Source organism: Neovison vison, chromosome 13, assembly GCF_020171115.1.
Source record: "Neovison vison isolate M4711 chromosome 13, ASM_NN_V1, whole genome shotgun sequence".
Classification (NCBI taxonomy): domain Eukaryota; kingdom Metazoa; phylum Chordata; class Mammalia; order Carnivora; family Mustelidae; genus Neogale; species Neogale vison.
The window spans coordinates 116,814,195-116,836,862 of NC_058103.1; the positions used below are offsets into that span (position 1 = coordinate 116,814,195).

General features: G+C 47.5%; 1 protein-coding gene across 1 annotated transcript in view; it reads right to left on the reverse strand.

Annotated features, from left to right (window-relative positions):
- Window positions 1–22,668, reverse strand: part of EDC3 (enhancer of mRNA decapping 3) — a 60,963-nt gene that overhangs the window by 2,554 nt on the left and 35,741 nt on the right. Inside the window, exons 4-6 of the mRNA XM_044230592.1 lie at window positions 19,436–19,771; window positions 5,314–5,467; window positions 2,786–3,003 (exon numbers count right to left, since the gene is read on the reverse strand). Of these exons, the coding sequence (XP_044086527.1) occupies window positions 2,786–3,003; window positions 5,314–5,467; window positions 19,436–19,771 (708 nt within the window). The remainder of the gene's footprint in view (window positions 1–2,785; window positions 3,004–5,313; window positions 5,468–19,435; window positions 19,772–22,668) is intronic.

The following is a 22,668-nucleotide window of genomic DNA, read 5'->3' on the forward strand; positions in this document are numbered from 1 at the left end:
GGCATGTCAGCCCAATGGCCAGTGTCCTCATGGAGTCTCCCAGGCTGAAGCCCTGTGCTGCGGGCCGTACAGGCTGTCTCTGGGGACAGCAGACACATCCAACTAACACACGGGGTACACACTAGGAGATCTGAGAAGGGGGAGCTGACTGCCGCTGAGTTAGCCCTCACAGGGAGCTCTGCCCACACCCTAGCAGAAACGGGCTGACTGCCAAGTATGACTAGCCGAACAGCAAGCTGGCCAGAACCTTGGGCTAGCCTCCTCACCCGACCTGAGCCAGCCTGGCCTTGCTGCATCCTGCCCCACGTCTATCTCATAAAATAGGCTCTCCTTACAGCCCAGTCTGAAGGATGGAGAGGATACTGATCACTTCTTCACACACTTTAAATATAAAGTTTTTCTGCTCAAACCAAGCCTCTGGGACAGCAGAAGAACAGATGTCTCAACAACTACGTAAGCCTTGACCAGTCTAAGAAAGTAACTTGAGAATAGGAGAATCCAGACCAAATTCAAGGTCAGCATCCTCAGACGTGGCTCCTGGAGTTGAAATTGGAAGGCTTTTAGGTAGCCAGAGGAAGAATTACCTAAAACAGAGCATCATGTTACAGATCTCAAGCAGGGGAACCCAGAACAGGCCTGTTTCCTGGCTCCAGTAATGCTAGTTCTCAATTAGGGACTCAGGGCTTTCGTACTTAGATCTGACCACCATGATGAGGTGTTGCTGGGGGCCAGTAGGCTCTCAAGAGTAAGAATGGAGTCTTACCTTCTACACGTACACAGGAGCCTGAGGTTCTGGCCCAGGATCTGGCCCCAACTTGCCATCTGACCCCTGGCAAGACGCTTCCTTCGTATTTCTTCTCTCTTCTCCCCTGCTCTCACTAAAACCCACTCTAATCACTTTGTACCGTGCCCCCATACATCGCCACTGAAACTGCTCTGGTTGAGATCATCACAGGGCCCCCACACAGATCTAGTGGTCGATTCTCAGCCTTCATCTGAGCCTAACTCAGAGTGGCTTGCTGGCAGAGCTGACCATACCACACCTCCCTCTTCACTTGCCTTCCAGGTGCCAGGCTCCCCTGCTTCTCCCACCCTGTCTCCTGAGCTGCTCTCTCAACTCCCTGACTTCTTGGTTTTTTGTTTTTTGTTTTTAAGACTTATTTATTTATTTATTTGACAGAGAAAGAGAGAGAGAGAGAGATCACAAGTAGGCAGAGAGGCAGGCAGAGAGAGCAGGAAGCAGGCCCCTCACTGAGCAGAAAGCCCGATGTGGGGCTCGATCCCAGGACCCTGAGATCATGACCCAAGCCGAAGGCAGAGGCTTTAACCCACTGAGCCGCCCAGGCGCCCCATCAACTCCCTGACTTCTAAAAGAACTTAGACTTAACAACTTCCCTACCTCTTCCTAGAAGATAGCTTATTCAGGTTTATTAGGGCTCCTTCCCACCTACACCCTCAGCACCCAGACCAGACCCCTTCCCCTACCTGCAGACTCATCTGCATCAGTCAACATTTCTACCTGCATATTCAACAGGCACCTTCCTCCCCAAACCTCCTCCCACAAGTCTTCCCAGCTCAGGATGGCACCTTCATCCTTCTGGTCACTCAGGCCAAACACCCTGGAGTTGTTCTTAACCTTTCCCTGTCACATCCCTTATATCCACTCTGCAGCCTCTAGCTCCAAAACTAACTCCCTGGGGCACCTGGGTGGCTCAATGGGTTAAGCCTCTGTCTTCAGCTCAGGTCATGATCTCAGAGTCCTGGGATCGAGCCCTGCATGGGGCTCTCTGCTCGGCGGGGAGCCTGCTTCCCCACGTCACTCTCTCTGCCTGCCTCTCTGCCTGCTTGTGACCTCTGTCTGTCAAATAAGTAAATAAAATCTTAAAACACAAAAAACCTAACCCCCCTTTACCCTTTCTACCACTATCACTGTCTCAGCCACCAACATTTCCTTCTGGTTTCGTGCAACAGCCTTTTTTTTTTTAAGATTTTATTTATTTGACAGAGAGAGATATCACAAGTACGCAGAGAGGCAGGCAGAGAGAGAGGGTGAAGTGGGCTCCCCGCCAAGTAGAGAGCCCAACACGGGACTCAATCCTAGGACCCTGAGATCATGACCCAAGCTGAAGGCAGAGGCTTAACCCACTGAGTCACCCAGGCGCCCCAGCACAACAGCCTCTTAACACTTCTCTTTGTAAATCTCTAGTTTACTCCCAAGCAGCAGCCAGGGGATCATTAGGAATCTGAGCTGGCCTCTGCTTCCTTTGCTTGTTCCTCCAGTGACTCTCCATCACAGCGAGTGTGAAAGTCAAACCCATACAGCGACCCACAGGCACTTTACCACCTGCACCTCCCTAACGCAACCCTCCGACCCTCTCTAGCTCCCTTCCCTCCTTTGTCTCATAACCCCACCAACTGGCCTAACAGAAATGTTACTTATCTGTCTCTTCTCTGTCCTAAATAGAGTGTAAGCTCCATGGAAGTACGGATCAAAAAAAAAATCTACTGCCACATCCTCAGTGTCAGCAGTGGTGCCTGTTCTGTAAACGTTTGTAAAGTGAAAAAGTGGGCCCCCAGATCTCCATCTGAGTAATCAGAGAGGGAGAACAGTGAAGGGGTGAGAAGTAACCAAGTCAACAACCAAAGTATTTCCTCTGTGTACAAAGACTCCAGCAGGCAGAGCACGCCTTACATCTGTGATGTTCCACCTGTCGCCACTGGGCGGCAGCACCGGACCATCCAACTACAGGAGGAGGGCGCAGGTCTGCCCTAGGCGAGTGCTCACCTTTGAGGTTAGATACTTGTTGGCCTTGGGTCTTGCTGAAGAGAGATAGCTCGTTGGTGATGGACTCCAGCATCTTGACAAAGTTGGGCAGGAAGAGAATGACCTGGACATCATGGTTAGCCAGGTGCCTTCCACAGCTGATCCCCTGAGCCCCTTTCACATGGGGGCCACACAGCAGGGCCACTGTGGGCCTCTGGTGAACATTTTTGGGATTCAACCTAGAACAGAAGGCAAGTAAGTATTAGCAGCTGCAGACCTGCCAATCCCTCCCACCCTAAACCAGATGAGTGCTGAGTTCTTGACAGTCCCGGGTCCCAGAGGAGGTGAAAAGCCACGCACCCCAGGGCTACAGCGTGGCATTCCCATGGTCCCACACCCCGGTGTCACTTCATTTAGTGGGTCCTCTCACAAGGCAGCTCACCCACATCTTGAGCCATACAACACTGTTGCCGGAACATGGCTCTCCGACCAGAAACACGGAACTGTTTCTGAAAGGCTCTTCCTTGCTTCTCCTCAGGTGAGGTCCCCTGCGCAGAAAGCCCTTCGCTTGGCAAACTCTGACCCACCCTTTCTCTAGAATCCAAGTCAAGCCTCACCTCTTCCAGGGTTACTCTGGCTCAGCTCCTAAGAAACTCAACAGCAGCAGCAAACAGGGCCGTTCTAAATCGTCCTCAATCCGGTGCCAGGCCAAGTGCTCCTCACTGAGCCACCAATAAGTGGAATAAGGGCAACACCAGATACAAACAAGACCTTTTCCACAGGATGCTGTGTGTCCATGCACGCACAGCACTCAGAACAAGACTGTCACGTTACATCGCAGGTCACGGAGGAGGCAGCAGGCAGGCCTTCCTGGGCTCCTACGCCGGCAGCTCCCTTGGCTACCCGTGTCCTGATGGAAGTCACTTCCAGCTCCTGTCATTCAAAGCTGAGCCACAGGAGGTCTGGACTGACTATGGAGCTGTTCCCAACTCACAGGCAGTATGGCTTGCCTCAGGGGCAGAAGGCAGGGGGAGATGGACAGCAACAAACGGGCTTAGGTACCTCCTTAGCAGTGACAATCACCTACTAGTCTCCCGAAAGGAGGCAGATGACAGATGCTGTCCCTATGCTCCTATGCTCCAAGTAAATTTGGGGGCGTTTAGCAATGTACTCTGCATATATACCAAACCACTCATTTCCCCCACTACGTGTGCATCTGAAGGAAGATACGGTGAGCGCCTCTCCCCTCACACAGACACTGCTGCGTCGTGGCAGCTGCCTGACCCACGGCTGCTCCTGAAGACTCCTGCCCTCACAGAGGCACTGCCATCGGAGGACGCAGACCCTGGCATCACACAGCCGACAGCAAGGGGCAGGGACCAGACACTGGAAACACGCCTGTCTGGACGGGAGACCTGGCTCCACCACATAGCGGCGGCACCAAGTTGGGCACGCCTTTCCGCTCTCGGAGCCTCAGCGGGCTCATCCTCAAACATCAGGCTACTATTCACCTTCAGTTTCAGCCACGAGGCTCAAACTGAACACGGCTGTGAGCACAGCGAGAACTGCATGGGGCTGGACACACATGAGGAAGATTACTAGCTGTGGCAACCCTTCTCAAAGGGGCTGCAGGAGTTGGCCCTTTGGAGAGGTCAGAAGCGGCGAGAAAAGCCAGGCCCACGGACAGCTGGCCCCAAGAAGCTGGCTAGAGGGCACTGTGATGGGGTGAGGACATTCACATCCTGCCCCCACAAGGCTGTTTCTGAAATCCCATTGGCAGCTCTGCTCCCTACTGCGCAGCTTCCCAGCCCCACAGGACGTCACAGATCCCAGCCACGACCACGCTCTCCGTTCTGTCCGCCCTCAGCGCAGGCTACTCCCCAGACCTGGACTCCCCGCCCTGTCTGCTGGCCTGTTAATGCCCCCTCAGCCCCCGCAGGACTCTGTGTGGATGCTGCTGCGGCCTCCTGGGCGATCCTGCTTCCTCTCCTGCCACGGTGTACCTTCCGGACACCTCACTAGCCTTCCAGAGGGCAGGCGCAGTATTCTACTCTTCTTTGTGTGCCTAGTTCTAGCACACGGACTGGCACACGATACCAGTAAGTGACCACAAATAAAATTAAGCACTGCTCTTGACACAGAGGCCCAGAAGGAAGGTAGGAAGGCACCGACCTCCAGCTCTCCCAACCCAGTTGTCAGGGTGGTTCTAACAGTGCTCAGGTATGGAACTTGGGCTAATCTGTATCCCAGCCCCTCTGAGTGAAGGACAAGTGCCAAAGGCTGAGTCTCTGAAGGCTCTTAGAAGGCAGGCCTCTGGGAGCCAGCAAGAGTGTCAAAGCCAGCTGTTACCAGGAAAGAAAGGGTCAAAGGGCAGCCTGCCTAGAGAAGAATGAGGACTTCCGGGAGGGGGTAAGAGGGGCAAACAACACCCTCAGAGCACCCTGGGAAGGGACTTCACACTGACAGACTCCTCTGGTGGGGACGCGGTGGCGCCTGGGCAGGGCAGCACCTCCCCACTGGCAGCCCCCGCCCAGTCCAGAGGCGTTTACCTGTTGGGTCCTCCAAGCAGGGTCAGGGCCATCTGGCTGGCGCACACTCCTGTCATCTCCAGTCTCCGCTCCAGAGTCAACCCGTGCTTCTCAGCCACAGACAAGAGCTTTTTGTGCAGTTCATAGGAAACACTTGGGACAACCAGGCCAGAGTCTGCAGTTCAAAAGGAGATGGAGAGAGAAAGGGAAAGAGATGACAGGAAACCATACCAACAAATGGACATACTCGATCCAGGATTCTGTGACAGCCAAGACTCTAAGACTAGCCCTCCCCTGGCCTAGCTGCCTATGGTGGGATGGAGGTGTACCATGGAGCCCTCCACAGTAGCAGCTGGGAAGTAACACTTGTGCCCATTACCAAAGAGCAGGAGCTAGCTTAAGCTCTCTGAGCACTTTATTCTTTCAGGTTTTCTTTATGAGAGAGAGCGCATGAGTGCAGGTACCCACGAGGAGGAGTGGGGTAGGGGGCAGAGGGAAAGGGATGAACAGAATCCCGCTGAGCAGGGAGCCCAACACACGGCTCAATCCCAGGACCCTGGGATCATGCCCTGAGCTGTACGAAGTCACTTAACCGACTGAGCCACCCAGGTGCTACTCTCCTAACAGTTCCAAATCCGAACAGATCTACCAAGATCTATTTGGTTATTACAGAGAAAGGGCTGGCACAGCATGGAACAGCAACTTGTGGGCCATGTCACAAGAGACCATGCTTTTCCCACAGTGGGGGAAATGACATCCCTGGCAGTGGCACCGTCCTCAGCAGCAGACTCCTCCTCCTTCCCCACAAGAGGAACAGACGCTGACTAAGCCTCCTGACCCTCAGGTCCTGGCTGGCTGACTTGTTGATCCCGTCTGCTCCCCACTTCCTCTTCTTCCTCTTCTCTTCTACTCAGCCCTTCCTCTTCGCTTAAAAAATTTAATTAGCAACTTGTTTTCTCAAATAATTTATCATTTTCTTCCCACATCTGGGGTGAATGTAACCTAATACTCAAACCTCAGGACAAGAGCACATGGAAAGCAGCTTGCTCAGAAGAATCTTGAATATTTTATTTGTCATAGAGAAAGGAACTCTGTAAAGGTTAGGGAGAGCCAGTCGCTGAAAGTACAGCGTGGAAAATACTTGGTTTCGTAAGGCCAAAGTCTGCAGCAGCTGGGACACAGGCAAGAGTCTCATACACATCAGCACCAACACACCGGGGCCATTCCAGGGCCAGAAAACCAGGACAGGAAATAAACACCAAAGTAAAGAATTGTGATCTGTAACGAGCAGCTCGTCTTGACAACCAATGCCATCTTACAAATACCAGAAGCCACTGGACTGGCCCCGAGAGAGACCTTCACACACGAGCCCCACCTGGCCTCACTGGCTGACAGACCAACGCACACAGACTCCAATCAGCAAGCCTTCGTGGGACCGCACCTAACGGGTTTTGTCAGGCTGGATCCGACACCTTCTCAGATCCTGTGTCTTCATCTATACTGGACTGTACACTCCTCTGAGCAGGGAAGTAAACCTTTTACTCCTTTGGCCCCCATCTCCTCAACTTGCTTCAACTACATTTATCAACAGAGGTGAGCTCTCATCAAGTCCTCAAACACATAAATGATGCAAACCTGGTGCGATTTCTGGTCTGGCCTGACTCTTTGGCAGTTTTCAGAAGTTCCTCATTTATCCTAGATAATGGGTAAATTGTCCATTAGAAAAACTTGTCTTCCTCCTTTATCATTTCAGGAATAATTTCTTGAAGTTCTATCAGATATCCAGTCCCGCCTACACAGACTCTTAAAACCACACAGAACAAGGCTATGGTGGTACATCTGAACAACAGAAATCCGAGCACAAAGACTGAACCGAAAACACCAAGGTATACATCCTCTCAAAGGAAGGCGAAATAATGACTTACTGTAATAATGACAATAAAAAACGTCTACACATCAAAATTAACACTATCTTGTTGATTAACTGAAGCCTTCTACCTACCAGAGTCCTAGTCCCACCCTGGCACAAACAGTGCCATCAGGAGCAAGGTCTCCTCGCTCTTTCTGAAATACCAGTCCTAGGCGCCAACTGCTGGAGGCTGCAGCCTGACCTTGCATGTCAACAGCTGATTCAAACAGCCATTTTTATGGCTTGCTCCAGACACGCACATATCATCAGAACTAATTAGGAATCACTGATAGCAGTGTGAAAAGGCCAAAGGAATTCTCAGGAGTCCTAAGCCACTAACAACCCTAAACCTGTCAGACAAGTCATGCCTACTTCCAAACCCTCTTTCCCTGCAGAGTCACGCAAGAGAGCGTGTTCCCTTGACCCTGTGCATTTCTTCACCCATTTATCTGCTTTCTGTTGAATCTGAAACAGATCCAGGCAGGGAGTCCTGAGCACACCACCCTACAGAGCAAGCATTCTTTGTGGGTCTACATCTTGTGCTGTAGGTACAGGCACCCCCCCCCCCAATTCGGACAGCTCTCTGGAGGCAGGCTGAGCGTTTTCTGCTACCTTTCTCCTCACAGTCCTGAAGGGTACAAAACTCAAGTACAGGGAGAGGAGAGCAGAACCCACACCCTGGCTGGCTGGCTGCTACATCTGGGAGCTGGGTATCCGTCACCAGCCCCTCACTGGTGGCAGGGGCACGCTGATAAACCCGCACACTCTAAAGCCTAAGGCAAGACAAGGCTGCACCCTTTCTTCCCAGCCTGCCAGCTACAGGACTCCGCTGCACCTACTCAGTTTCTCTGGAAGGAATGTGCAAGCACCACAAAATGTTCCTTTTCAACATTTACACACAAAGTTCCACCAGTCAGACTGCTTATCAGAAACAGGCAGAGGGGATAAAATAAACTCCAAAGGAAGGGAACCAAGAACATAGCGTGTAAATGGCAAACAATAACATTGCCAAAGCTTGAACATGAGCCAAGTTCAATTATGTTTGAGCTGGAAGGTAGATCTTTATTGTTCTGGAACCAAGGCAGTAAAATCAGTCGGTAGGGTTTCTCTCAATATGTATTTTACAGCTGTCGGTGGAACAAGAAAGGGAGATAGAATTCCAGTCAGTTCGTGACAAGCAGAGCACATCTTGGGATCTGATTAACCTCAGGGTATCCAGGAAAACAGCTTAAGCACACTCTGTATGGGCTGGGAGGGAAACTCCTCCCCACCCAGCACACTCCACAGCAGGCCTGGCAAGCTCACAGGCCAGCCACCACAGTGCCTGCTGCGGCTTCAGCTTCTCTAAATCTTTCTCACTGCCACACGGCTCCTTCTAGCACATACAACTTAAGGACTCCACCTCTCGTATGGACATTTATACACATTCTCACACCCTCAAGCAGCACTATGTTCAAACCTTCTCTGGCAGCCTCTGTGTGTATATCCCTCCCTGTCCCTTAAACCTCCCAGCCTTTTGGTTGTGTGACAAGACTCCCACAATGGAATTTGGGGCGCCTGGGTGGGCTCAGTTGTTAAGCATCTGCCTTCAGCTCAGGTCATGATCCCATGGTCCTAGTATCCAGCCCCCCGCCCCCAATCAGGCTCCCTGCTCAGCGGGAAACCTGCTTCTCCCTCTCCCACTCCCCCTGCTTGTGTTCCCTCTCTGTCTCTGCCCCTCTCTGTGTCAAATTAAAAAAAAAAAAAAAAAGACTCCCACAACAAAGCATCAGCTCAGATCTAAACTCAATCCTCACACAGACATGGCCCTTTAGTTAGAAAGGCTGTGCGCTCCCCATGTCTTACCAACAAGGAGCATAGCTCACTGAAGGCTCAATGCCTCAAGGAGCGCATGTTGAGTTCTCTAGGGCTATGAATTCCAATTCTATTCTGTGGAGGATCACACCATTGCAGGGAGATATCACACTTTTTTTTTTTAAGTTTTTAATTTTAATCACCTGGTGCTTATCAGGACCAGTGCCCTCCTTAACCTCCATCACCTACTTCACCCTCCCCCCACAACTGCCCCTTGGTAACCACCAGTTTGCTCCCTATAGTTAAACACACTGATACCCTGAGGTTAATCAGATCCCAATTCATATCCTCAGATCTACACAAATGAAATTTGGTGTCAAGTCTATCTCTGAAAGAAGGATTTGTTACAAGAAGCCTAAATACTCAATACTCTTTATTAGGGCCTACAAGGCCCCCATGATCTGGCCCCTGTTTACTTCACCCCCTTTACCTTGAACCCCAAATCCCACCATGCTCTAAGGGACCTTGACTGCCTTCTGGTTCCTAAACACTCCAAGTCCCTGCTGGCCTCAGAAAGCACATCCCCTCTCCTGGGACTCTCTTCTCTCTTCCAGTGCTCTACCCACACTCATGGCTGGTCCCTCCTTCTTCTGTCCCTCTTCTTAAATACCCCTCAGTCTCAGCACGCTGCTAACTTTCTTCACTGTACTGAACACAACTTGTAAATAACTGTTTTTCTTTTTGGACTATCTACTTTGCCAGACTGCAAACTCCACAAAGGCAGCGACCATGTCTGTCTTGTTCACGGCTCTACCTGTTCTTCACGGTGCCTTCAGTGTTAGCAAAGGGCCTGGGCGGTCTACAGAAATACGGGTGCAATTAGTGAATGAGTGGGAAGGAAACTGATAAAACTGCCTCAGCATGGTCCATTCTGCTGCTGGGTAAAAGGCCTGCTGTAACCTCTAAAGGTAAAGGTGAGGGAGAGGTTTCAGAATGCTTCCTCACCTTTTCTTTCCCTATTCGTTACAACTAGACAAACCCCTGCCCACCATGAACTTTATTCCTTCAGGTTAACCTCCACTGGAACAAGCTGTGGACTCAAGGGGTGAAGGACCTGCTGACAAGAAGACTTACTAATTATGAAGGGAAGAAGTATCTTTACAAAGGAGAAACCCAGTGATTGACCCGGCCCCAATGGTGAGACAAAACGACACTGTATATTTTTATGATGTGATACCCTGAGACAGACAGACCCCCCCCCCAACATCTTGGGAAACATGTTTAACATGAATCACCTGGAACATAAATCACACGAATCAAAAGGAACAATCAGTAAATAAAACTAAGGCGCATTCTGCAAATCAACTGGCCTAGACTCTTCATAAATCTGTCACAAGAGATGAGAGAAGTTGTGGGAACTCTCCTGGTTAAAGGAAACAAAAAAGAGACAGCTGTGTCTCGACTACATCTCATTCGATGTGATGCACAACTGTCAAATAAAAATACAGCTATAAAGGACACAGCTGGGACAACCGGAGAGCCAAGGATACGGAGTGTGTGTTAGGTAACACTTGGTGCTAGCTGTACGTCTCCTGAGGGCAGACTCACTGCGTGCCTGTAAAAGCAACACCCTGCGGACTGTACAGGAACGTGACGAGAGCAATGAACCCTCAGGTGGCTCAGGTGTGCTCCTGTGTGTCTGTATTTAAAAGTAAATGTGGCAAAATATTAATAGATGAATCTAAATGGAGAGTGCATGGTATTCATTATATTATTCTAACAACTTAAAGTGTAAAATTGTCTTCAATATAAAAAAAGTGGGGGGGGGTGTGTCTGGGTGGCTCAGTCATTAAGCATCTACCTTCGTCTCAGGTCATATCCCAGGATCCTGGGATCGAGCCCCTCACTGGGCTCCCGCTTGTTGGGAAGCCTGCTTCTCCCTCTCCCACTCGCCCTGCTTGTGTTCCTTCTCTATGTCTCTCTCCATCAAATAAATAAAATCTTTAAAAAAAAAAAAAAAACAAACAAAAACCAACCCTGTTTCCCACAGTATTACAATCTAGCTGAAAACAGAAAATATAAATGTGCAAATACCAGAAAATACACACAGTAAACTGTTATCCCCAGGAGCTCGAGGCAATGTTCAAATTCTCAAACTGAACCGTGCCTGGAAAGGCAGCCAGGACTGTAGTCAGAAGGACAGGAGGGGGAGAGAGCCCTCCAGGTGGGGGTGGGAGGAACAATGAACAAAGTTCCACAGGCTAGAATCTGGGTGACTGCGCAGATGCAAATTCCCTGCTGGAACCCGGAGGCTGACGTGAAGGCTATGCTGACTGGGCTAGAAAACGAAGAGAGAAAGGCTAGGTAGAACTGATGTCAAGGGACATAGGAAACCCATAGGGTAGCAGGAGAAACTAAAAAATCATAAGCATTTCAGACGAGATCGGGCGCGTTCAGGGTGGTATGGCCGTAGACAAAAAATCATAAGCATTTCAATGGTGACCAAGTAAGGAGTTAGAAAGCCCCAAGCCAGAATGAACAGAGGATAAAGGAAACTCCTTGCCAGGGCTGCTACAGAAGGAATCACTATGTTTGCTATGAAATTAGAAAAAAAGGAGGTCAGGGCAATCTGGCTGTGGCATTTGCCACGCCATTGATCACCAGGGTTCATTCGGCTGATCTGACTGGCTAAGTGGGTGTCGCCTTCCTCTTTCACCATTCCGTGGGTGTCCCTCCTAAAGCCTCTGCTGGTCAAAGAGGAAACCGTCCCCAAGAGAGGAGGACTGTTCTTCCGTAAAGGGTACACAAGAAGCTGCGCTCCCCTGCTAGGAACTCTACACAAGCCTCAAAAGGTCCAGTTTAGGAGGACAGAGGGTAGGCCAAGCTTCCAAAGCTCCCGACACATCCAAGTGAGTCTCTGCATGTGGCATGAATTTATATGAGAAGGAAAAGGTAAAGGTGGCTGCAAAGCTTTACAATGGCGACTGCACTGAAAGAAACAAGAATGCAAAGAGGCAAGAACACTGCCGGAACTGGCGGGGGTGGGGGGGGGGTACGGCGGCGGAGGAGATGTTGTGCTGACTGACTTAGCTGCAGTGTGTCCAATTGAAGGAGGATGGTGCGTCCACTGAAATCAAACTCTTTCCTCATCCTCACCCTGGCTAGACACCTGTGGTTCTGAAATGGCAAGATGATACATAAGGGCAAAGTGGTCCCATTTAGAATTTTATCAAAAACTCAGGTGGGGGAGGCAGCAGCTGGGTGGCTCAGACAATTAAGTGTCTGATTCTTGATTTCGGCTCAGGTCATGACCTCATGGTCATGAGATTGAGCCCTGCATCGGGTTCAGCAGCACTGAGCCCAAGCAAGGAGCCTGCTGAAATTCTCCTCCCTCTGCCCTTTACTCTGACCTTTGAGTGTCCTCTCTTTAAAAAGAAAACACTCTCTCTCTCTCTCTCAGGTGTCAGGCCATAAAGTACCAAGGCTCCACATCCCCCCCCCCTTAATTTGAATTAAAAAAAATTTTTTTTAAGATTTTATTTATTTATTTGACAGACAGAGATCACAAGTAGGCAGAAAGGCAGGCAGAGAGAGAGGGGGGGAAGCAGACTCCCCACCAAGCTGAGAGCCCGATGCGGGGCTTGATCCTAGGACCCTGAGCTGAAAGCAGAGGCTTAACCCACTGAGCCACCCAGGCGCACCCCCCAAGACACCTGTCTTAACAATGTAGACCTAAACCCTCTTAAGACTACCAATGAGTTCAACCAAGCCCTTCAGGTCTACAAGTATCCATCTGATTATCCAGGCCCAGAAACTCCAAAGGACACCACATTAAAGGGACTGTCTACTCCCTCAACTCCTGGCACTGGGAGAACTGCTTAGAACCTGAAGTTCCTAAAATCAACCAGGTCACTGTCAAGGAATTTTGCCTGCAGACACCATTTCAGAAACTTGGTTCATTACCTCTGTTCCGTGAAAAGTTACATCAGAACCTGCTCCAGCACAAGAGTGACAGGGCAGATGTTCTGATCCAGACCATCTCCTAGAATTTACCTCCCAATGCATCCCTGTGGCTCTCAGGACCATGATTGCTGAAGGAGGTCTCACCACCTGAGGGTAAAATTCTTCAATGGCCACTTCTAAACTCAAAGATTTATTTCTTTCTTGAATTCCTGTTGAACATACATACAAACCCAAATCAGATTTCCTGATTATCTGTTCTTCAAGAGATACGAACAAAGCTGGTCTTAAAAGCATGTGAATATTTCTTAAGGGACTCTTGACAAGAAGCAAAAGAAGGCAGCCAGAGTTCAGAGGCAGAAATGGAACACTAGCTGTGGAAGACAACTGCCAGCCTCAAAAGTGAGTGAAGGTCAAGCTTGTCCTGAGGGCAAGACACATCCCCACTGAAGTTCAAAACTTTAGCTAGCCAAGGTGGGAAGAGTAAAGAGGGAAGCCATAAAGCAGCAGGAATAAACCAACCGTGGCTTCACCAGCAACTCCCCCCAGAGAAGGAACCATGACTGCTCTTACCAAGAGTAACAGGCATGTTTAAGTGATGCCAGACTCAAAGGGAGCTCAGGCCAGAGTGCCTCACTCAAACCCAGACTTGATCCTTTTGCAAGACAGTAAACAGCAACTCTACCTCAGCTCATCCTCCTCATATACTTGCTGCTCCCCAAATCTCAGCAGGCAGACAGTATGGGGGCAAAAGAACAGCCTTTGGGCAAAGCAAATGGGACAACCGCAGCCACTCACTGTCTACATCAACAGCACCCCGCTGCCTCCCATCTGGGCTTTTGAACACTTGGAGGCAGAAGGAGGCTACAGAGTGGAACACAAATGGCAAAAGTTAAATAAGAATTCAACCCAATAGGAAGGATTCTTGAATAAATTTACCTAAGAAGAATTTATTAGCATTCAGGAAACGAACAATTTGAGACACTTTTTAAAGTCACTCCTGGTTTGAAAGGCTTACTGGATCACTTAATGCCAACAAAACAGGGATAATAACAAAATGGGGAGAACAGTGCAATCTCATAGATACACCATGAAAACTGTGACAAACGTGAAGTGCTTAGAATGGTGCCTGTGACACAGTAAATACCCAATGAACTTTCAATGCTATGACACTGATCGTAATAATGTTGCTTCTCCCGAACCAGGCTCCCACCATCCCCTTGCTGCCACCTCCAAACCCTGCACACACTGCTATAATTTAGTTACAGAGTACTCTGTAAAATTACTCTGTAACATTTGGCTCCTCTGTAAGGCCCCTGGGATGACAAGGACTTATCCAGAGGATCTAGAATGCTACCTCACACACAACAGAAATTTTACAAATGTAGATGCTTTGAAATAACCTTACTGAGGCCACCTCTGCAATTCATATTTGAACTCAAAAACTGACTAACAATCATAAACTGGGCATTGCACTAGCTGCTTTTCCACATGATCTCATTTAGTTTACAATTTTATCCCACTTTACCGATAAGGAAACAGGCTCAGTAGCCCTCATTTGGCTATATAACTCCATTCTTTGATTCTACAGAAGCTTCCTCACTGAACCTTTTAATAGCTCTCTGACCTCTCTCTCAGTGTGGTACCTCTACTATTTGCTTTCTCCGAGCTCAACCGCAGAGCACCACAGGAGGGAAATCACAAAACCATGCAGACTTGGCCTGCTGCAGACTCAGGCAACCTAATGACAACCAGACTCTCACTGCCATTCTTCCTGCCCCACAGGTTCAATGCCCTTGAGTCCTCCACTCACTCAACCCTTTTCCAACTGCTCTCAACTATCAATTCCCTTTGTCATTTCTTTCAACACCTTTTCTTCCTTTCCATTCAGCAGTCCAAACCTCTGGCACATTAGTTACGTCATGAACCTAGTCTTCCTACTCCGGTCTCTCTCCTCTCATTCCACCCTGAAATCTATCATGAGACCAGTCTTCCTCAAGACTCTAAATCTGGGGCAGGGAGGGACAGGGTGGCTGGATTACGGACATAGCGGAGGGTCTGTGATATGGTGAGCACTGTGAACTGTGTAAGTCTGATGATTCACAGACCTGTACCCCTGAAGTAAATAATACATTATATGTTAATTTAAAAAAGAGAGAGAGAGAGAGAGAGACTCTAAATCTTCCTGGGGCACTTGGGTAGCTCAGTCAGTTAAGTGTCTGCCTTTGGCTCAGGTCGTGATCCCAGGATCCCGGGATCAAGCCCTCATCAGGCTGCTTCTCTCTCCCTCTGCCTGCCACTCCCCTTGCTTGTGTTTTTTTCTCTTTCTGTCAAATAGATAGATCGAATCTTTATTTAAAAAAAAAAAAAAAAGTCTCTAAGTCTTCCTAAATGAGATTGGGATCATGTCATTTTCAGAATTCTTCAGTTGTTCCCTATGGCACAGGACAAGGATAACGTACACACATAAGGCTCTGTGTTCCTGTGGTCCAAGGCTTATTTAATTCCTGCTACTCCTCCACACAAACACTCTCTGACCTGGCCAAACCAGCCAATGGCCAATTTCCCACAAGGCCCTTTACTCTCACTATTCACCAGCACCTACCAGCCTATCCACATATTCCCTCTTCCTCTCTGGTGAAACCCTGCACATGCTTCAAGGCTTCTGTCCTGCTCCCTTTGTGAAACCGTTCCTGATCAGTCCAGCCTTCAGGACCTCTTCTGCCTCTCAACATTTAGTACAATTAATGTCCACACTCACTGGACTCCAGGCATATATGGTACATATATGCTGCTTCCTAATACATCTTTTTAAGATTAAAAAATATAATGTATTTATTTGAGAGAGAGTGCACGTGAGCACATGCACATGGCAGGGGGTGGGTGGGGTCCTCAAGCAGATGCCCCGCTGAGCATGGAGCACCATGTAGGGCTCAATCCTAAGATCAGAGCCAAAATCAAGACTCAGATGCTTAAGTGAGTCACCCAGGCGCCCCTTCCTAATACACCTGAATAACAAATACAAGATCTTAGAGTGACTTACACAAAATAAGCAACAGTATTTAGACTAACCTATTTGTTTTAGAAAAATATGAATGTTGAACAAAGATACTTCTTTGAAGCCTTACCGCTCTCCTAAGCAGTGTTCTTTGAGAAGCTCTTACCCACTGAATGGAGTGCTCACACACATCTCACATTTTACCAAACTTAATAAACAAGTATGTGACCACTGGATATTATTCAGCAGGCTAAATCCAAGCTGGAGGAATGTCTGACAATCCACAATTGTTGGAGACAGCAGCACTGTCAAAGGACTCAAAAAGGCTTTCCAGAGAGAAAAGATTTGGGTTAAACAAAGCTGAATTTAGTTGCTTCCTGAATGTGTTTTCCCAATCAACAGACCTTTTATAACACTACCCCCATAACACACACACACACACACACACACAGAGTTGGTAGAGTACTGCCAAGAGGAGTGTGAGCAATTACAGCATATTGGCTTAGAAACTGCTAACACCACTTAGCATGCAGTTGACGTGCTGGATAGCAGCAGCAAGCTGTCAGAATCCTGAGACCCAAGCCATCACACCACATGGGTAGTAAACATGTTGTTCTTTTGCTACCCTGGGGATTAGGAGAAAATAAGGTTTTGGGGTTCTAGGACATGAATGCCAAAAAAGCTAGCTGGGAAGCTATCCAAGCTAGCCTCCACAACTGCTGATCTAAACTGGTCCATTTCTGAGGACACTAAAGAGAAACGACTGTGGTCTGTTGTGCCATTACACTATCCTTCTCCTCTGATCCTACGTCCTTTCTCCTCCTCAACTTAGCCACCTTCCAAAAGTGGAAGGAAATGTGATAAAGAAGGTTTGTGAGAGTCATTATCTCTCTGGGCTTCAATGTCCTCATCTGCAGAATGAGAAAAATCATACTAAGTGATCGAGTAACCTAACACTAACATTTGATGGTCATAGGTTGTTTCCCCACGTATTCTAGATAGTTCGCCTTACTCTGACTGTAACATCTGCATAGAAGACCCAAGTGGAAAAGTGTCCCCAGCCAGACACTCTCTGGGTAAGAGTAGAAACCGACTTTGAGACTTGTGTCTTGTTGCTGGAGCAGAGACAAAAACTTGATGTAGGAGAAGTTACTCAGCAAGGCAATGGCTTACGTGCTCTATTTCCAACACAGACCCTGCTTGGAAAAGGGGCTTCATTTGCACTCCTACCACTTCTGCGGACAAAGAGGAAAACCAGATGGCATGAAGCTGCAGGACCTCCCATCCCGTCATGCCTCAATGAAGTGCAACTGGTCACAAGCACACAAGCCGCCATACCTGAATGCTTGGCTGAGGACCAGCTCATGCGTCTGCTGTAAGCTTATTAATGGCGAATTCTGGAAAAATGGTTTCATGCGAGAGAAGGGGACTTTTTACTTCTGTTGTTAAAATAAACAAGGTGTGAAAATCAAGTTGGGGAGGAGGAGTGTGTAGCGGGAAAAAATTCCCACCCTCCCCTTTGTCTACTTTAGCAATGTTTTCTTGGGCTCTTTTAGATCTGAGACTCTTTCTTGAGTCTGCTCTTCTCTTCTCTCTCCTTCCCTGTAGCCACGTCCAAGGCAGGCTGTATCTCCCCAAGTTGAGGAATTTCAGGGAAACGACCTGCTGCATACTGGACCACCTCAGCTCAAGAGGTCCCACAGAAGCAGCTTATTTTGCAAATGAGTATAGTAAAAGAGGGGAACAGTAGGGCAAATGAATGACAGGAACTGAGTGTGCTACCAGACCTGCTGGACGATGGATGCCTCTGAAAAGCTGAACACCTGGGAACTGAACGAAGCCTGACTCTGAGTAGGGCTGTTTGCCTACACACAGGTGGTAAAAATCAGAGGAAGTCACACTGTCAGTGCCACTTAGGGAAACTACTTTGGTAAAGAGGTATCCCCACGAGTCCCCCAGTGAACGATGGAAAAATAATTTGGTACTCTTAGCCTGACAGTCTTATTTTTTTTCCACATGGAAAGCACGTGCAAACTTCTATATTCAGCAAACTAAATACAGAACAGCCTTACTGCTATCTACAAAAAAGCCACACCATATCTGATTTTCTTCCAAATGTAATTAAGCCATCTCCATAACACTTTCTATAACTGCTACTACTGTTCTAAATTTATACCCCTATATTCAAACCCTCAAACCAAAACGAATATTGTACTTAGTTCCTTTCTACTTAATTAAAATGATTATGATTCCTCCTTCAGCTCTTTAAGATCGTTCAATAAGAATAGTTTTCAAACTATTTGAAGCAGCTCAGGTAATAATGTGGTTTAGTGGGAAAGGACAGGGATGAGGCAGACCACCTCTCCCATGGCTGTTTGTTTTTTAAGATTTTATTTATTTATTTGACAGACAGAGATCACAAGTAGGCAGAGAGGCAGGCAGAGAGAGAGGAAGGGAGGCAGGTTCCCTGCTGAGCAGAAAGCCAGATGCGGGGCTCGATCCCAGGACCCTGGGATCATGACCTGAGCCGAAGGCAGAGGCTTTAACCCACTGAGCCACCCAGACGCCTGCCCCCCACAGCTGGTTTTATCTGCCTCTAATGCCATGTCTTTTTTTTGTGCATGGATTTTTGTTTTTTAAGATTTTATTTATTTGAGAGACAGAGTGAGAGAGTGTGAGAGAAAAGAGTACGTATGAGAGGGGGGAGGGTCAGAGAGAGAAGGAGACTCCCCACTGAGCAGGGAGCCCAAGGCAGGACTCCATCCCAGGACACTGGGATCATGACCTGAGCCCAAGGCAGATGCTTCATTGATCTAGCCACCCAGGTGCCCCTCTAATGCCATGTTTGAAGAAAAGATCCTAATGTTAAAAAAAGAAGCTTAAAAACCACTGAGGTAATAGACTAGACTATCCTATACAATGGCCAACGGAAATACCAAGGCACTACTTTGTTACGTGAGAAATGGGACTAGCCAAACCCTCTCTGACCAGGGATAGGAGGAAATGAGGACACTGTAGTAAACAATTTATGGAAACCCCAATTTTAGCCAGTGGTTTCAACCGTCCATCTCTGACTGTTTTTAACCTCAACAAACAACTGGAAACTTCTGGTGAAATGTACAGGTTGTAACAGGCAAGCCACAGTGAAAAGCCAAGGATCTGATTATGTGACTCTAGACAGATGGCTCCTCTGTCTTTCATTGCTAATCACGACACACTAAATAAAGAGCAGACCAGAACCTGTCAGATATGGGATATAAACAGACATGAAATCAGCCCCCTACGCCACACCCCCACATCCCTGTGGTAGCTAGGATGCCACAGTAACCACATTCCCAAGAGACAATAATAATAGCCAACCACAAAGCCACTTTAGTGAGTTTAGTGAATTCCTACCGCAACACTCCGATTCAGAATTTAGGTCATTCTCTTTCAAGCATAACAGAAAGAGAGAACCAGTGAGATAGGCTGGTGCAACTCACCCGTGCAGAACTCCTTGCTCACGTTGTGGGGCACTGTGATCCGCCGATAGACAATGGGCTCTGACTCCAGGATGTTCTCATCATGGCGGTACCGAGTTGGCCTTTCATTTGGGATGCCCCGGGAACGGGTACCGCTTCTCCTCTCATAGGTATCAATCTCCTCGAACACAGCTGCCTTGTCAAAAAGGGCCAGATTCCCTTCAAAATCAAAATCTGTGTCTGGGATCTCTTCGATATCATCCCCGAAGCACTCGTCATCTTTATTCTTCATTTGGCCATTCTTTAAGCCACTTTTCTTTGGAGTTGCCTGATTTGGGTGTCTGCTACTAGATGACCCTAGAGAAAAGACAGGGACTAAGGTAAATGTGCCCACAGGGAGCACTCAGTAGAAATGGAAAATACATTAGTCTTTTATGGAGAGTGTTAAAGGAATCAAAGTGAAGATGAGAAAGGTAGGCTATTCCTAGATCATATTAAGTAGCACAAACTACCACAAATCTCAGGGAATAATAGATTTCATATATTAACCAAGTAACGGTGAAGATAAAATAAGTACAACTCCTGGAAATCTTACCAGTTCTATCCTTCATAAGGAAATTAGAAATGACAGAGGCTTTTTTGGCAACTGAGTAACAAAAAAGTGGAAGGGCAAGAGTACAGCAGCTTCCCACAGGTCTGGATGTTTTGATCTTAACTGTCCAGCAGCAGTGAACAGAGAAATACCCACCCCCTTGATGTAAAATAAGGCCAACTCCTCATAACCTGAAGCTCAAAGGAAGAGAATACTCAACTGACTCCTAATTCTCTGCTTACCAAGCAAGCAACCTTCTGATTTTTAATTTGATCTCAGCCTAGACACCAGCTGGAGACAATCTCTGTTTAAAGAGATTCCAGATCTTGAGCCAAGCATACATCTATCACTGTTAAGTTGGTATTTTGATTTATAAACCTGTTTTTAGATCTCTTAGTTCATGTGATCTCTCTTCTCAGAACTTAACACTTGTCGGTAAGCAATTTCTGAACCATCAAATATGACAAGGACCACACTGACCTGATTCTGTCATGACCACACCAATATGCACACCAGCACCAAAAGCAGCTACCCTCCACATGGCCACCACACATCAGTTAACGGGTCTTCTGGCAGCCAAGACAGAACCCCCCACAAAACTCTACAAACCATCCATTCCCAGGGAACCCTGAACTGAGTTTATGCTCTGACCTAATATGACTACCCTGAAAGGTTAGACCAGGTTATTGATAGGCCAAATGGAACCTCAAATATGGTTTAAATAAATGTAATGTGCTTCCTTTTGAAAGACTGAGCTCCTCAATTATTAAGGTTAGAGGTTAGAATGATCACAAGGAAACCCCCTCACCCCCAACACTCACATCATTCCAACTACACTACAGTAGCTTCTCACAGCAACTCCCTTCTGCCCTATAGACCAGCCAGGAGACCTAGGATCTAGCTGCAGTTCTCATTACCACATTATCTTACACCTGTCATTCAACCTTTCAATCTCCTTGTATGTAAAATACTCACTGTTGTATCCCCAGCACAGTTCCTAGCACATAGTGAGCAGTCAATATATATTTAACAAATTCATCAACATTGACAAAATTAATTACAATAACTATTCTGAAAGATGTGTACTGGGCACCTGGGTGGCTTAGCTGGTTAAACATCTGCCTTTGGCTCAGGTCAAGATCCCAGGGTCCTGGGATCGAGTCCCACATTGGGCTCTCTGCTCAGGCAGGGAGTCTGCTTCTCCCTCTGCCTGCTGTTCCCGCTGCTTGTGCTCTGTCAAATAAATAAAATCTTAAAAAAAAAGAAGAAAAGAAAGGAAGAAAGAAAGAAAGTAAAAAAGAAAGATGTATACCACATAAATAGAACTTGCATCCAAGTCTCCCTAATGTCAAATATTGGTATGGAAAAGGGCTGAGCTAGAAGATGAGATTTAGACCTCTGAAAAAAACTAAGGCTGGCCAAAATTATGAAGTAGAGGAAAATCTAGCTGAGCCACCAGAAATAGCCTGAATTAAGAAACAATGACAAGCTCGTCAAAATCTGGGTTAAGTTCTAGTTCCAAAAATCTGACAAAAACATTTAGTGAAAGCATGCTGTGTGCCACAGCTAGGTGCTAGGAATACGCTGTATAAACAAAGACATGCTACTCAAAAAGGAAGGAGGAGAGCTATAACAGCTAGTAACTGAAATACAACGTGGTAAGAATTATACTGTAACTTTATATCAAGTATCATAGAAATGTGGATGAGAAAGCAGAACTGAATTAGGAATGGGAGAACAGGCAGGAAAACATAGGTCAGGATAAAACCATCAGCAATATAAGCAGGGAGAGGAACAACCTCAATACAAAATCAAGGCATCTTATTAAAAAACAGTCTCTAGGGCGCCTGGGTGGCTCAGTGGGTTAAGCCGCTGCCTTCGGCTCAGGTCATGATCTCAGGGTCCTGGGATCGAGTCCCACATCGGGCTCTCTGCTCAGCAGGGAGCCTGCTTCCTCCTCTCTCTCTCTCTCTGTCTGCTTGTGATTTCTCTCTGTCAAATAAATAAATAAAATCTTTAAAAAAAATAAAAATAAAAATAAAAAATAAAAAACAGTCTCTAGGGGCGCCTGGGTGGCTCAGTGGGTTAGGCCGCTGCCTTCGGTTCGGGTCATGATCTCAGGGTCCTGAGATCGAGTCCCGCATCGGGCTCTCTCTCAGCAGGGAGCCTGCTTCCCTCTCTCTCTCTCTGCCTGCCTCTCCATCTACTTGTGATTTCTGTCAAATAACTAAATAAAATCTTTAAAAAAAAAAAAAAAAAAAAGTCTCTAGCCCAGTGGTCTCTCTCCAGTGGGTGTGTGCAAACCCAGGAGTGTAAAACATGATCCACTGGGATGCAGGGGAAAAGACACTGACTTCTCTTTAGTTTTTAACTAAAAAGAGTAGGAAAATTAAGATTTATGAATTTAATGTATGGACAGAAACTGGCACCCTTATGAGGTTTCATGCCAGTTGATCACTGCCAGTATTCAAAGTATCAGAGGAAAGAATGATGTCCATTCAAGTAGACGTAACGTCAATTCTTTTTCATCATGGTAAAATATATATAACAAGAAGCCCAGCAGCAGTAAGTACAGGCACACTGTTGTGCAACTGTATGAATTTGTAGCTACTAGAGCATAATAAGCGGCTTAGAAAGATTCCTATAAAGAAACAGTATTATA